At 45.5% G+C, this 13,541-nt stretch overlaps 1 protein-coding gene across 1 annotated transcript in view; it reads left to right on the forward strand.

Annotated features, from left to right (window-relative positions):
- PHGDH (phosphoglycerate dehydrogenase) overlaps window positions 1-13,541 on the forward strand; it is a 172,420-nt gene that overhangs the window by 87,720 nt on the left and 71,159 nt on the right. The window contains exons 4-5 of the mRNA XM_069651768.1: window positions 260-314; window positions 7,313-7,411. Coding sequence (XP_069507869.1) covers window positions 260-314; window positions 7,313-7,411 — 154 coding nt within the window. The remainder of the gene's footprint in view (window positions 1-259; window positions 315-7,312; window positions 7,412-13,541) is intronic.

Below are 13,541 nucleotides of genomic sequence, written 5' to 3' on the forward strand. Positions count from 1 at the left end.
GACTAGTGGCAGTTTATGAGATCCAGGCTGGACCTTGCCATCCATGAGAAACCTATTTTATTTATTGGTCATGATGAAATGCCAGCAGGCGTGAAACACGTGTTAACTATCTGTTTGAGGTTCTTATCACGTTTGGGTGTTAAACGAATCTGCCAGCCCTTGTGTAAAATGTCTAATTTGAATCGGCTCATAGTTTGCTCATCCTAATTTGGGAAATTGTTAGCCAGTGTGACCGTGTCTTTCCTTGCTCTGCTTGCAGGCAAATCCCACAGGCGGCGGCGTCGATGAAGGCCGGAAACTGGGACCGGAAGAAGGTAGGGGGAGGCGGTGGGAGAGGGTGGGGGAAGGGGGTCATGCAGTTCTCAAAAGGAATTTAGGCCACGCGAGATGTAGCGCCCCAGGGACATGAATGCTCAGTAAAATGTCGGTGTTTGAATCTAGACCATGCAGTCTTGTTCCAACAAGCAGGCCTGGAATTGTTATCGATGTTCACCAAGTTTGGTGGTTTTACTGTTTCTATAATTGTTTCCATTGAATAGTTTTTTTGTTTTTTTATTCAATCATCAGTTTATTTTGACTGTTGTCCTAAAACGTACAAGACATTTCAATAACTGTATACATATACAATTAACAATAAACTCTCAATTTATTAATTTACGATTAACAATACGTTAAAACATCCATTTGTTTTAATACGGGTCCACCTTCTTTACTCCCTATTCTCCTTCTACCCATTATGCCCCTTACCCAGTCCCCCGCCACCTACATTTTTAGATGCTTTTTAATTGAACATTTTTCGCCAAAACACTCCTAGAATAATATACTGGCGATGTAACAACCTTGTACCTTAAATCATCAGACATATGGAAAGATGAATACTACATTAAAGTCATACTAGCCAGGAGTTGTACAGTTCCAAGATCAGTCCAATTGGGATAGTGAACATCCTAAAATATTGAGCAACGATGTACAAGTAAAAAACACGTGAAAAAAAATATATCCCAATAAGGTGTGGTGCTCAAAGATTCTCAGGTGCAGGCGTCAATCTAACTGATTAAAAAAAGTGTGTGTGTGTGGCCGTTGTTGCAATAATGACCGCATTTAGCAGTGTGTTGTCCCCATTTGGAAGAAAAGTACCCAACTGGGAAGATGCCCAATCATCCTTTCAAAAGGAACCAACGATTCCTGGCATCCCACCTGTCAAGGTAAGGCTCAAAACCAATAGATTGTTTCATCCTTAAATAATCCATGGCCGAACTACTCCTGGCAGCCAATCGATCTTGTCTAACTGATGACCCAGAGCTCAAACACCTTCATTAAAACAGATTTGTAGGGCGAATCCACATTTTGCCGATTCTGATAGAGATGTCTTGGTATCGGATCAGGTTCCTGAGGTTTCACATTCCTACGTCAGGTTCCCAAAGAGATGCCAATGTACATTCTGGGACACTACCCCAAGGACTTACTGGTGTTTCATCGGGTTTCTAAGGTGCAACCGCCTGGTGGCCTAGCTTGTTGGCTACCTTTTCTGATGCCACAGTCCTGCATCAGGTTTCTAAGGTGCAACCCGTCTGGTGGCCTAGCTTGTTGGCTTCCTTTTCTAACACCACAGTCTAGCATCAGGTTTCTAAGGTGAAGCTGTCTGGTCGCCTAGCTTGTTGGCTTCCTTTTCTGACGCCACAGTCTCCCGTTAGGTGCTTGAAGTGATGTTGCCGTCACTCTGTTATTCCATATGTCGCTGCACAGATGTTACAGCTTCATGTTGGGCTCATTAACTAATACCAACCTGATAACCAGATTCTGAAACAACACAATGGTGACCCTTTCAGACGAGTCGGAGGATGCTCTGTTAAGAACAGACGATTACTGGAATGGACACAATGAGCGTCGCTTGAGGGAAAGTTGCGAGATCAGTCTACAGCGTCCTATGATGGAGCAGGTATCTTATCTTAATCGCGTTTGTATAGTGCATCGTACACCCTGGAGCATAATGCCTATGTGGCTACGTAAGATAGTTGGGCTGGGAAAAATTATCTGAATAGAAGGGTCTTCAAAAGACGCTGGAAGGAGAAGTGGTCCCTAACAGCATGCATCTTCTGTGGGAGCAAGTTCCACAGCTTAGCTGCCGCCACAGAGAAGGCATGGCCACTTACACGGGTGAGCCGCACCCGGGGTACTTGGATAGTAAGACACCTGAGACCGCCAAGGGCGATTGGGCACATAGGATGACATTTCACCTGCAGATACTCTGCTGCAGTGCCATAAAAAGCCTGAGGCACTATGCACATCGCTTCAAACAGAATTGTTTGAGCAGCAGTCAGCCAGTGCAGTTGTCTCAGAATAGGAGAGGTGTGCATAGTGCTCAAGGCAGTGTTTTAACTAGAGCGGCTGAGCCAGGTTTAGAGAATTGCAGTAGTCGATTGTGCTAAGCACAAGCAATGCAACTGCAGGAGCATGCAAGGATGAAAAAAGAGCACCATACGCAGCCCCCTGAGCTAGTAATGCCAGGATTGACTGACGGACAAGCTACTTGCGCTTCAAGAGAGAAGAGAGAGCGCCTGACACCCAAATCCCTCACAGAAGACACAGGTGACTAGAATGGCCCGAGAGAAGGCCAGAAAGAGGGAGTACAGAGGGTGGCCACCACCAAGATCTCTGTTGTGTCCCCATTCAACTACTTTAGCCAGTTGTCGGCCACCCAACAACCCACTGCCTGCAGGCACCTTTGCAGTTGAGATGCCGCTCTGGGTTGGGAAAGGTCCAGCCGAAAGATTATCTGTGCGTCATCGGCATACAAGTAGCACCGGAGGCCATGTGAGTGGATGAGCCCAACCATCTGCTGAATGTATAAATTTAATAGAGTAGGAAACAGAGCAGATCCCTGAGGAACTCCACAGGACAGCGGAAGAACAGAAGGAAGTGCAGGGGGGAGAGAGACTGGGCCTGTTCTGACAGAAAATACTTAAACCAAAGGAGTACCTGCTCAGCAATTCCTCCTCCCCCTTCGCCCCCCCCTCCCCCGGCAAAGTAGTCATACAAGATGGGACGGGTCGATGGTGTCAAAGGGGGCTGATGGGTCTAATGGTCTAATAATATCAGCAAATTAACAAGGGGGTCCTGGGAGTCCCTCTGCCAGACATTAGTCTTGGTTACAAGAGACTTACCCAGAGTCTTTAGCTCACTATCTTTCACAGAGAAGAAATATCCCAAACATATCAGTCTGTGTCCTCCCCTGGGGCAGTCCAGCACCGAAATGCTACGCGATTCTTCTCTGAACAAGAGTACCAACAGCAACCCCAGACACGTGTTTCGGTCTGGTTGGACCTCATCAGTAGGGTGGAGCCGTGCCTCCCCAAGAATGAGCAAGGGGTTCATGTCTGGATTCCCCTAGTAATTTAGGCCGGTAGTAGAGAAACTCCCAGAACCCCCCCCCCTGTTTTTGCATATTAAGTAGCTTTGGGTTTTCACCCAGAGTTACTAGGGTAATCCAGACGTGAAACCCTTGCTCACTGATCTTAGAGAGGCACAGCTCCACCTCACTGACCAGGAACAACCAGGCCGAAACAAGTGTCTGGGGTTGCTGTTTGGTACTCTTGTTCAGAAGAGAATTGCCAGGCATTTCGGTGCTGGACTGCCCTTGGACAAGACAAAGGCTGATATGTAGTACACATTTCTCTTCTGTGAAAGGATGGTGAGCTAAAGACTCTGGTTGAGACTCTAACCCGGGATATAGGCCGCAGAGAGCAACTCCCAGAACCCCCCCCCCCATGTTTTTGCTAATATCAGCACCCCCACTCCACATTGATCAGAGTGTTAAGCTAGGTCATGCACAACAGATACCGGCACGCTCTCTGGCCGGGCCAGAAACCAGATTGGAAGGGGTCCAGGGAGGGGAGATATGTGAGACCAGCAGCAACAATGTGGTTTGGAGTCCAGCAAGGGCTCCCACTTGTAGCCTAGTGATTAACACGGTCCAGGAGTTTCTAGGGGAGCACACTGGCCTGCAGCGCACAAGGATCCAGTTGTGCTCTCTGAATTAGAGGGAGGAAGAGCCCGAGTTCAGAATCCCGTACATGGAGTTTTGAAATCTGCGTTAAAAGCGGAGTAATGTAACACAAAGTACAAAAAAGTCTGCAAGATGATTGATACTTTAGAAGTCCAAAAGTAGTCCCTCACTGTAGCAAACTATACCGGTGCGGAAGAACACCTTGAAAGTGAGCTGCAATAAGGTTCAAAATGTGCATCAGCCGGCGAGTAACAGAACGCGACATAGCATGAATAGCCCATACAATGCTACCAAATGACATTATATTGGGCCAAAAGCTGTCCGTTACTGTTAGCGAAGCATAGTAAAAAGAAATTCTACTTTAAAAATGTGATTTGGTGAAGTATGAAATGTGCACAATTGATGAGGCGGCAGAGTTGATTAAAATAATCAATTTCCTCTAAAAGGTCTACAAACTGTATTCTTATAGAGAACTTAACTCCGAGTCTGAAAGCGCAAAGACAGAAGTAAATTGTGCACATTTTTTTAAATCCCATAAACCGCATGGATGTATTTATCACCTAACAAGTTCTCGGGTGCACCCTCTCGTAGGGACCATTTGTATTTACTTTTGCGCAGCTTTACAGGTCGTAATTCCTATTATTTGAGGAGAGAGCTGTGGACTTAATTGGTACGTACCAAGAGGAAGAGCAGAAGAGGGGTCCCCTCTCCTCCTCCTTGGTGAGCTCTGAATCACAGCTTGCACGCGCCGAAGGCCCTAGTTGGCGGCAGTTCCGGTCTTCAAATGACAGACAATGGCCTGGTCACAAACAGCGAAAAGGTCGCACTGTGGTGCAGCCAAACCAAAGAGCTGCCAACAACATGTAACCACGTCAAACTTTCTGAGTGAGGAGACTTGCCTTGGACAAAACTTGGCACTATGCGATTACTCCTACCCTGGCAGTCTTATGGGCCGCCAGAGAAGCAAACGAAAAAATGCAGTCCGAGTGTGCAGCGAGACTTCGCACAAACAAGTAAGCACCCCAACAAGCCAACGTAAAGACTAGGGGCCTACCTCAGAGAGGTCGTAACTGCCTTTATGGTTTTCTTATTGCTAGCGGTGAGCAGTACAGTGAAGCCACCATGGGCGGGCGAGGGGAAGTTTGTGAGCAAAGTTGTGATGAGGGAGGATACAGCCAACCTCGGTGGACGAAGACTAGAAGCCATTGATACTGACGTGGTATGGGTGAGATCCTGGGGGAACGCAGCAGCCAGTCAAATGCTGACTAGCAAAGAGGTACTCGGTTGGATGCGAGGAGGTGGAGGACGGCTGAGGAGGCGGAAAAGAGATGCCAGGCGAGAGGCCAGAAAAGACGCTGAGAAGGACAAAAAGGTGTCATGAGACCTACATTTGGGGTGTTGTCGTTCTATCAATCTGCAGTGATGACACGGGGGTTCCTGACAAGTGACACTGAATAATGGCTTTGGTGATGCCAACAGTCTGCAACAATAACACAGTAGTAGAAAGAGAAACGAGACAAGTGAATGCTAGATGTCGTTGTTCTAGCTCCCCTCAACCACTCTAGTTCTAGGGTGGGTGACTGGCGGCAGAGAGAGGGTGGGGGGTGGCTGTGGTTAGAGAGGGGTGGGGGTCGGGGGCTAGGTGGGAGAACATAGTAGGACTAAGAATGATCAAGTCCCACCTAGCATTCCGCAAAGCAATCAAAACCAAGCTTTTTGTCTGAAAGAATATTGTCAATGATCACTATAATAACTGCATTGTAAAGATTATTTGTGTATGTAACTCGCCTGTTTTCCATGTAGTTTGTACTTTTAACCAAGAGACCTCCTAGGTTGCCTGTTAACCACTTAATCAAAATTTCCTACAAAATCATGTAACGGCGCCTCGATGCCTCTGGGCTGTAAGTGTGCTATGCAAATAAATAAAATAGAGTGGATGAAGGTAGAAGAAGTGGGGGAAGGGTGGGTGTGAGTAGAGGGAGTGGGTGTGGGTAGAGAGTGGGGAAGGATGGGTGTAGAGAGAGTAGAGGTAGAGTGGGTGGGGGAACAGTGGAGGTAGGGGGTGTGGAATAGAGAGAGTGGGGTAAGGTTGGTTGGTTGGTGGGTGAGGGTAGAGGGGGGTTGGTGGGAGTAGAGGATTGGGGTAGAGAGAGTGGAGTCATCTAGAGAGTGCTGGTAGGGTGGTGGGTGTAGAGAGAGTGGGGGGTAGGGTGACTGGTGGTAGGGTGACTGGTGGTAGAGAGGGTGGAGTAGGGTGGGCGGTGTTAGTTTGTTGGGGGTAAAAAAACATGCACAAAGCAGCATCAGGAGGATTTGTCAAAAGTATCTGAAAATAGCCCAAACAAAACCCAACCAGCACACATAATGAGGGAGAGGTCCGTTCGTCGGGGAAGAGAGTCGGAGTAGGGAGGAGGTAGAGAGTGGGAGAAGGGTGGGTGTGGGTAGAGAGTCACCCACAGGCAGAAAAAAAGATCAACCAACCAGCTAGTCACAGTTCAGAAACCCCATTCCTACCCACTCTCTCTCTCTCTCTCTCTCTCTCTCTCTCTCTTCTGTAACAATGATTTCTGCACTTTGCGCCACTTTGCGCCACAAAGGTTCACCTAAACCAGAAAAATGACTTCTCTTGATTGTTTTCATTGGCATTGCCCTCCCCATATACTTTTTATATAACACCTATTCTTCAGGGTGCTGTATGTGATGATGGGTTTAGGGAGGATAATGTCTCGTTAACAGAAAGTAAAGAATACAGATTGATATTTCAGGTGAGCTCTGTGGGATGGTGTTCACGTCACGTGCTTAGAACAATGACGACATTAAAACGAAATATTAAAATGAAAAACCTATTTGGTTTCCCCTTGTAGTTTGTCCTCTGGTGTCCTTGTCGGGCCTCTGTTTCCCTTTCAGGGAGTAAGTCCACTACTCTCAGGCAGTACTGTTCTGTTTTAATTTGTGTTTTGGTGTTTGACGCTGTGTGGCGTTCTGGTTTGGAGCTGTGAAAGGAATGTGTAATGTTCTCCTAGGGCCAAGGCCTGCAACTGGCTCCCCTGCAGATGTTCTTGACTACAACTCACATGATCATTCGCCATTTCCTACGCTGGCTCGGGCTGATGGGAGCTGTAGTCCAAAACACTTGCAGATGCCTCCGCTAAGGCCTCATTTGGGGTGTGTGCTCCCCAAAGCAAGCCACATTGCCTCTTTGGATGGTGAGTTTGAAATGTGAGATGGAAGGTGTATGTTGCGGGATGGTCTTCTACTGCTGGGACTCATGCACGCGGGCTCGCTTCTTTTCTTTTTCCAATTTAGTACATGGGAGCAGAGCTTTATGGGAAGACGCTGGGAATTCTGGGACTTGGAAGAATTGGAAAGGAAGTGGCCACCCGGATGCAGTCCTTCAACATGAAGGTATGGAATCCTTGTGAAAGTCCTACATAGTGATCTTATTTACAGACTGGAACCTGGGACCTTTATTTATTATTTTGGTGTCTTATATTGTGCTACCTTGCAATATCGTCAAAGCGTTGGCAGGGTCTGGGACAAAAGGGACAGGTAAGGGGGTAAAGGTTTGGGGTGTATATAAGGTAAAATCAATGAATAGCCCACTGTTGCCAGTTGGTAGCCCAAATGCACTCCAATGGTGAAAGCTCCCCTACGTTTTCTGCCAAATCAATTCACTCAACTAAGTAAAAAGTTGAATTTGCAAAGTCAAAAAAAGGCCCGTCATTACTTTCAACGCATGTTTCTTTCTCAAAAATGACTTAAACAAAAACCGTTTACTAACTACATCTAGAGTATTCCTATACTTTAGTCAAAGCGCAACTTACAATGTTGATTTTTTTTAACTCAATTTCATCAGGTATTTTCCCAACAACACTAGTGGGGTTTTGCCCTTTCATTCACCAAACAGAAAACAATTCAGTCATGGGAGTGAGTCTTTTAACTTCTCCAAATCTTGCCAACGTGTTTCCGATTACAAATCCATCCTCTGGGCATGTTCACTGTTCTTCTGATATTGAAATTCCTCAATTTTACTTATAAAATATTTATAGAATTACTTTTGAACACCTCTGTCTATCCACTCTTTAACTAAATCCAAATAAATCAACTTAAACTGACCTTAAGTGGAAATATAACGCTCTTGTGATCGTGTACCTATGGACAAAACAAAATATACTTGTAGACATTTATTTTAAATGGGTGTCTGCTAGAAATCTTATGTGTACCAAGAAATTCAAGTGGTTATTAAATGTACTTACTCAGATTACCCATTGGGATAACTAAGACACATACATGGTTAGATCTTCCACACTGTTGAAAGTTCCTGCTTTAATGCCATATCAGGTCCTATCCGTTTCCTACTTGTTGTTATTCCCATCCCCCTCCCCTCACTTACAGTAGGAGCCTTGTACGTCTGAACACCGTTTTCAACCGGGTTCATCAGTCAGTGCTGTGGTCTAACCTAAGTAAACATTCCTTAACATCCTCACCCGCATTTTCACTATTCCCACAACGGGGCTCGGAAGAGAAATGCAGCGGCCATCTTAAATGTACTAAATCTCAAATGGTCGATATGTCTATCGTAACCTCGAAAAACCTAATTCGTCCTGCTCCTTACTTGTTATGTGCTACTATCACCATCTCTGTATGTTATTTGTTTTTATTGACATTACCCATTGATATATTTCATTTTGGATGTTTACCGCGACCGTCAAGAATCGCTTGCCACACCCGTTAGAGGCAACATTTCTGTATCTATACCAATATAACGTACATTCACATTTTTTCATCTAGAATAAAAGTACCGGAAAGCAGTATTTAAGGTAGACCAGTGTGCCGCGTTCAGGAACTGTGCAGGACAAGTGGTAGATATAGTGTGCACAGGGAATGTGCGGAGACCCGTGAGGTTGGTCAAGTGTAGACCTAGTAGGCCAGAGAAACGATGCAGGCGTTGTCCGAGACGGAGAGAACCGTGAGTAGAACGAAGAGTCAAAACATAGACACCACAACTTCCAAGAGGTGATGCTATAAGGTCCGGGCGGAAGGCACTAGGTCTTGGAGCCCTTGAAAGGGTTCCTTAGTCTGAAATCTAGGCCAGTGCTTTAAATGGTACGGTCCTTACCGGCCATCAGTACCGGAACTTCTTATTTTTGACAATGAGTACCTGTGCTTCTCAAAGCTTGAAGGAGAGTACCGGTACTAGACTATGGGGGAGGTGACAATGAAAGGATTTCATTTAGCAGTACCTCCATGAAAGATTAACCTCCTGCAGCCTTTGCTGTGGAAAGTAGCACCCTCTCGCTTCTCCACCCACCCACAGGGTCCATAATATCCCCTGGAAATCCAGACCTGCACCTCCAGAGCTGTCGGCGCACCCCAGTTCGCTAATTTGGCTTTGCCTGTCAGCCTTGGGTTCCTTTGAGAGTTCATGTGGAGGATGGATTAATTTCTTTAGGGCACCCCTGTGTAGGCAGCACCTCAAGAAACCCTGGGCAATGACTTTTATTTAACATGTTTCTCTCTGCACTTTCTAATAGAAGTGTTTGGAATTGGGAGCCCAAACACAGATCCAGTTACCGAACCGATATTTCCCTTACTGGGCAATGAAAAGAGCTCCCCCCTTTTATAATTTAGTTTATATTTATGATGTCTGCTAGTTTGGCTCCCAATAAAAGTATTCTTTTATATGGGTATTCAAATTGTATTCTATCAAGCATAACAATCGTCAAGTGTGTGCGAAAGTATCCTAGCTTCACAGCTTAACCAACGTGTGTGATCCTAGGCAAAGTATTTAATGTCGCGTTCCTTACCTGCATAAATTGTGCATTCTCAAAGCCTACCAACGTTTGTACATTGCAATACTGGTGTCAAAACTGGCCAAAGTCAGTCTGTGATTGAGTGTCTTTGAGGGATGGTTGTATTAGGCTGACGGAATCCAATTTAAAGTTAATGCATTAACAGTAAACCGTTATACTGAGATTTTGGTTGGCAATCCAGGCTCAGAAAAATACACAGTTGGAGTGTGTGAGAAAATGACTAGAGTGGGAGCAGAGTGGGGGCAGAGACAAATGGAAATGGGTAGGAAAATCTGACCTGCATTGTGAGGCAAGTAGAGAACTACAAAAATGGAGCAGGACAAAATATGTCCGTGTTCCTCAGCCGGCCCCGACTTGAGAGCAATTCGAAGAACTGGCCCACTTAAAGGGCTGCATTTTGCTTTCCATTTAAAGCACTGATCTAGGCCATAGTCTGTATGCAAGGTCGCAGCCATCCGAAGAGAGCAGTAAGATTTTAAATGACAGAAGGACATGAGGACAGCTCAGGGGCAACACGCTCCCCTTGGAAGCAAGACCACACGGAGCAATACAGGTTCGATCCCCGGGTTCGCGCTTAGAACCCTCTGGGTATTAAGCACGTTATAAATAGCCAATTATAATCTCCCATGTTGGGAAGTAGTCATGAGGCGGACAGGGTGCAGTGCACTGCAGTGCAAGCCAGTGAACCGACACATAAGCAGAACCTTTTCCCAACCACCCTGCCCTGGCTTTGCTTATGGTGGATATTGGGCCCAGATTGCATGACCCTCTCCCAACCAGTAGTACCAGCCGCTTTGCTGTGCAGGGCCTACTGGGACGCTCTACATGAACTCCGATGGCCGCAGGTTCTGGACGTGTCGCTCCTGCAGGTCAACACCTCAATCATACAAGGTTATTCATTATATTGTTGGATGCACATTGCTGCCACTCCTAGGAAAGAAGCCACAATCATATTGTTATATAACACCTATGCTGACTTTTAGCCCATTTCATAGTACTTTGAATTTTCGTAGATAAGTAAACCGAGGTACAGGGAGATGAGGGGATATTTGCTTGGCAGCTTCACACAATTGTTGTGCAACAAGATTGGAAAAAACAATAACCGAGACAAGCCACTGACATAAAAGTAGGACCACATTTAGACAGTGGCTACACTGCAGGGGAAACCAGTTTGGGGGCAGAGGGAGATTTGAGGAACACTCCCCCACCCACCCCTTCCCTCCGCATAAAGTGGGGCTTTACCTGTGACTGGTAACTGTAAGGACACTACACACATTAGCTTTTAAGTCATATTTATTTATAAAGCGCTACTCGCCCGTAGACCTCAAAGTGCACCAAAAAGCCGAGACGAAACTGATTATCAAGAGCAGATACATGGAATACTAGTCTGAGCAAATATGATTAATTATACTATATGCTAATCTGTGTCCATATTGAACAAATTAGTTTTAAGGCTTTTCTTAAACTCAAAGCAGGACTTGGATATCCTAAATTCGAGCGGGAGTTTGTTCCAGGATGACGGAGCCTGAACATCAAAGGTAGAACCACCAAAGGTGTGAGATTCTACCTAGGCTGGATGCATTTAAGGGGGTCATAAGACTGTAGATTGCGACCTGATGGGGGAGGGGTATGACGATTAATTAAGCACTGAAGAGCTTCATCACAACACTTAGAGGTCAGAGATAATAACTTACTTGTTGCTTGACAGGGAGTCAGTGGAGAGCAACTTGCAGGACCTGAAGATTTGCCTTGGATGTCCCAACCAACAAGCTGTTACAATAATCAAGGCGTGAATTAATTAGAGCAGTGGCTAAGATGGCTGTTTTCTAATGAAATATATATGGACAAATATGATTTGATATGATTTGGCAATTCCGAAACATAGCCACAAGCGGCCCATAAAGAGGCAACGTGGGGTTTCCTCCTGCATCCCACACCACACCAAGTGTTTTCACCTTCCTGGATACTTGAATTAGATGTCCTGCTATAGGAAAACTATTATAGTCTGGAAGCAGAGTTTTTAGTCTTTGTCCTGATGCTAAGATCCGGAATTCAGTCTTTTCAGGGTTGAGCGCAAGAGAGTTTGTAATCATCCAGTCCTGAACAGCATTATAGATGTGATTAATAATCGTCAGAGTCTGTACTAGAACAGCCAGTTAACTCTATGATTATATGTGTAACTCGCGTAGTTTGCAAACTGAATGCTGAGACCATCCAATAGAGCAAACAAAGACAAGATGTAAACATTAAATAGTAACGGAGAAATACATGACCCCTCCGGAACGCCGCAGGTGTTGAGAGTAGGCACTGAACTGGCATTATGTACTGCAACTCTGGCGCTCCTTGGACCGAGAATGAGAGAATCCATTGAGCAGCCATATCGGAGCAATACGCCTGTTCGCTTAACCTGGTGACCAGCAAGTAGTGATCAACCAAATCAAAGGCCGCAGAGAGCTCGAGAGCAGGTTTACCTTTATCTACAATATTTGAAATGTTAGATTTAAGGTCAATCGGAGCGGTTTCTGTCCCATACATATGCCTGAAACCTGAGTGTCATTGGTTCAAGATGCTATTTTCAATAAACTCCTGGAGTTGTGAATATGCAACACAATCTAACATTTTTAAAAGAGGAGGAACATTTGTGATCGGTCGATAATGTTTAGCAACGTTGGGGTCCAGGTTTTCTTTGTTATGAAGAGGGGTGATCCACGACTCCTTTTAGGATAAGAGGAACGGTGGATTCAGAAAAAGACAAGTTGACTAGTGTGGTTACCCAGGGGGCAAGGGTACCAATGTAGGCTTTGAAAATCGGTGAGAGACGGCCATCTCCTAAACACGATGTGGGTTTCATGCCAGCTACTATTTTACAGATCGGAGCCCTCTGTGCATGGCTGAAACTGGAAGACCACATGGGGATGATTACTAAAGGTGGGGGGAAGCAATTGGCTCGATAGAGCATGAGGGACTAGTACTAGTTTCCCTGACATTCTTTTGCTGGGGTGCAATGGAATGTTGGTGAGCTACGGTTTTGATGTTGTACTCATCGTGAATAGATTGGCACCAGGCCAAGTCTTTGGGTAGGGTTGTTAGCTTTGGTATATTCCCCTCAAACTCTCTAAGGATGGCAAATAGTTCACGCGAGTTAGTGAGCTAATGAAATCCTGTCATCGTAACGATCTGACTGGGCTACAATGACTGCTGACTTCAGGGATTTAACTGAATTTTTATAGAGGTCTAATAAGAGGGGGGGATTTTTTCTCTACGCTCTTTGGGCTTCACACTTGATGCCACACAAAGCAGTAACCGGGTCTCCAAACCAGTCACTCTTATTAACTTTGTTCTTGATAGGTTTGAATTTTTTTTTTGGGGCCAACACGTCTATGGTATCATTAATGGTATTGGTGATATAAGTAGCGAGCTTGTCGGTCAAGTAAACGTTTCGACTGTGGATAGTTTGGCCAGTAGATGAGAGGCTAAAAGGGAGGGAGTGACCTTTTTTTAATTCCTGCTGATAATAGAATGTTTAGGGTGTGAGTCAGAAGACCGAGGATAGGCACGCATTATAAGTAGACCATGCACTTTAAAATGGTCTGACCAGGCACAGGGCTCAATGTTAATATTACACGTAGTTAGCTAGTGGGTAAGAACCCAGTATATTGAGTGTCCGGCTCTGTGCGTTGGAGCAAATAGCATCCGGGAAAAGCCAATGGTGTCCAGTGCTG

This window comes from Ambystoma mexicanum, chromosome 3p, assembly GCF_040938575.1.
Source record: "Ambystoma mexicanum isolate Mex_15411 chromosome 3p, UKY_AmexF1_1, whole genome shotgun sequence".
NCBI classification, from domain to species: domain Eukaryota; kingdom Metazoa; phylum Chordata; class Amphibia; order Caudata; family Ambystomatidae; genus Ambystoma; species Ambystoma mexicanum.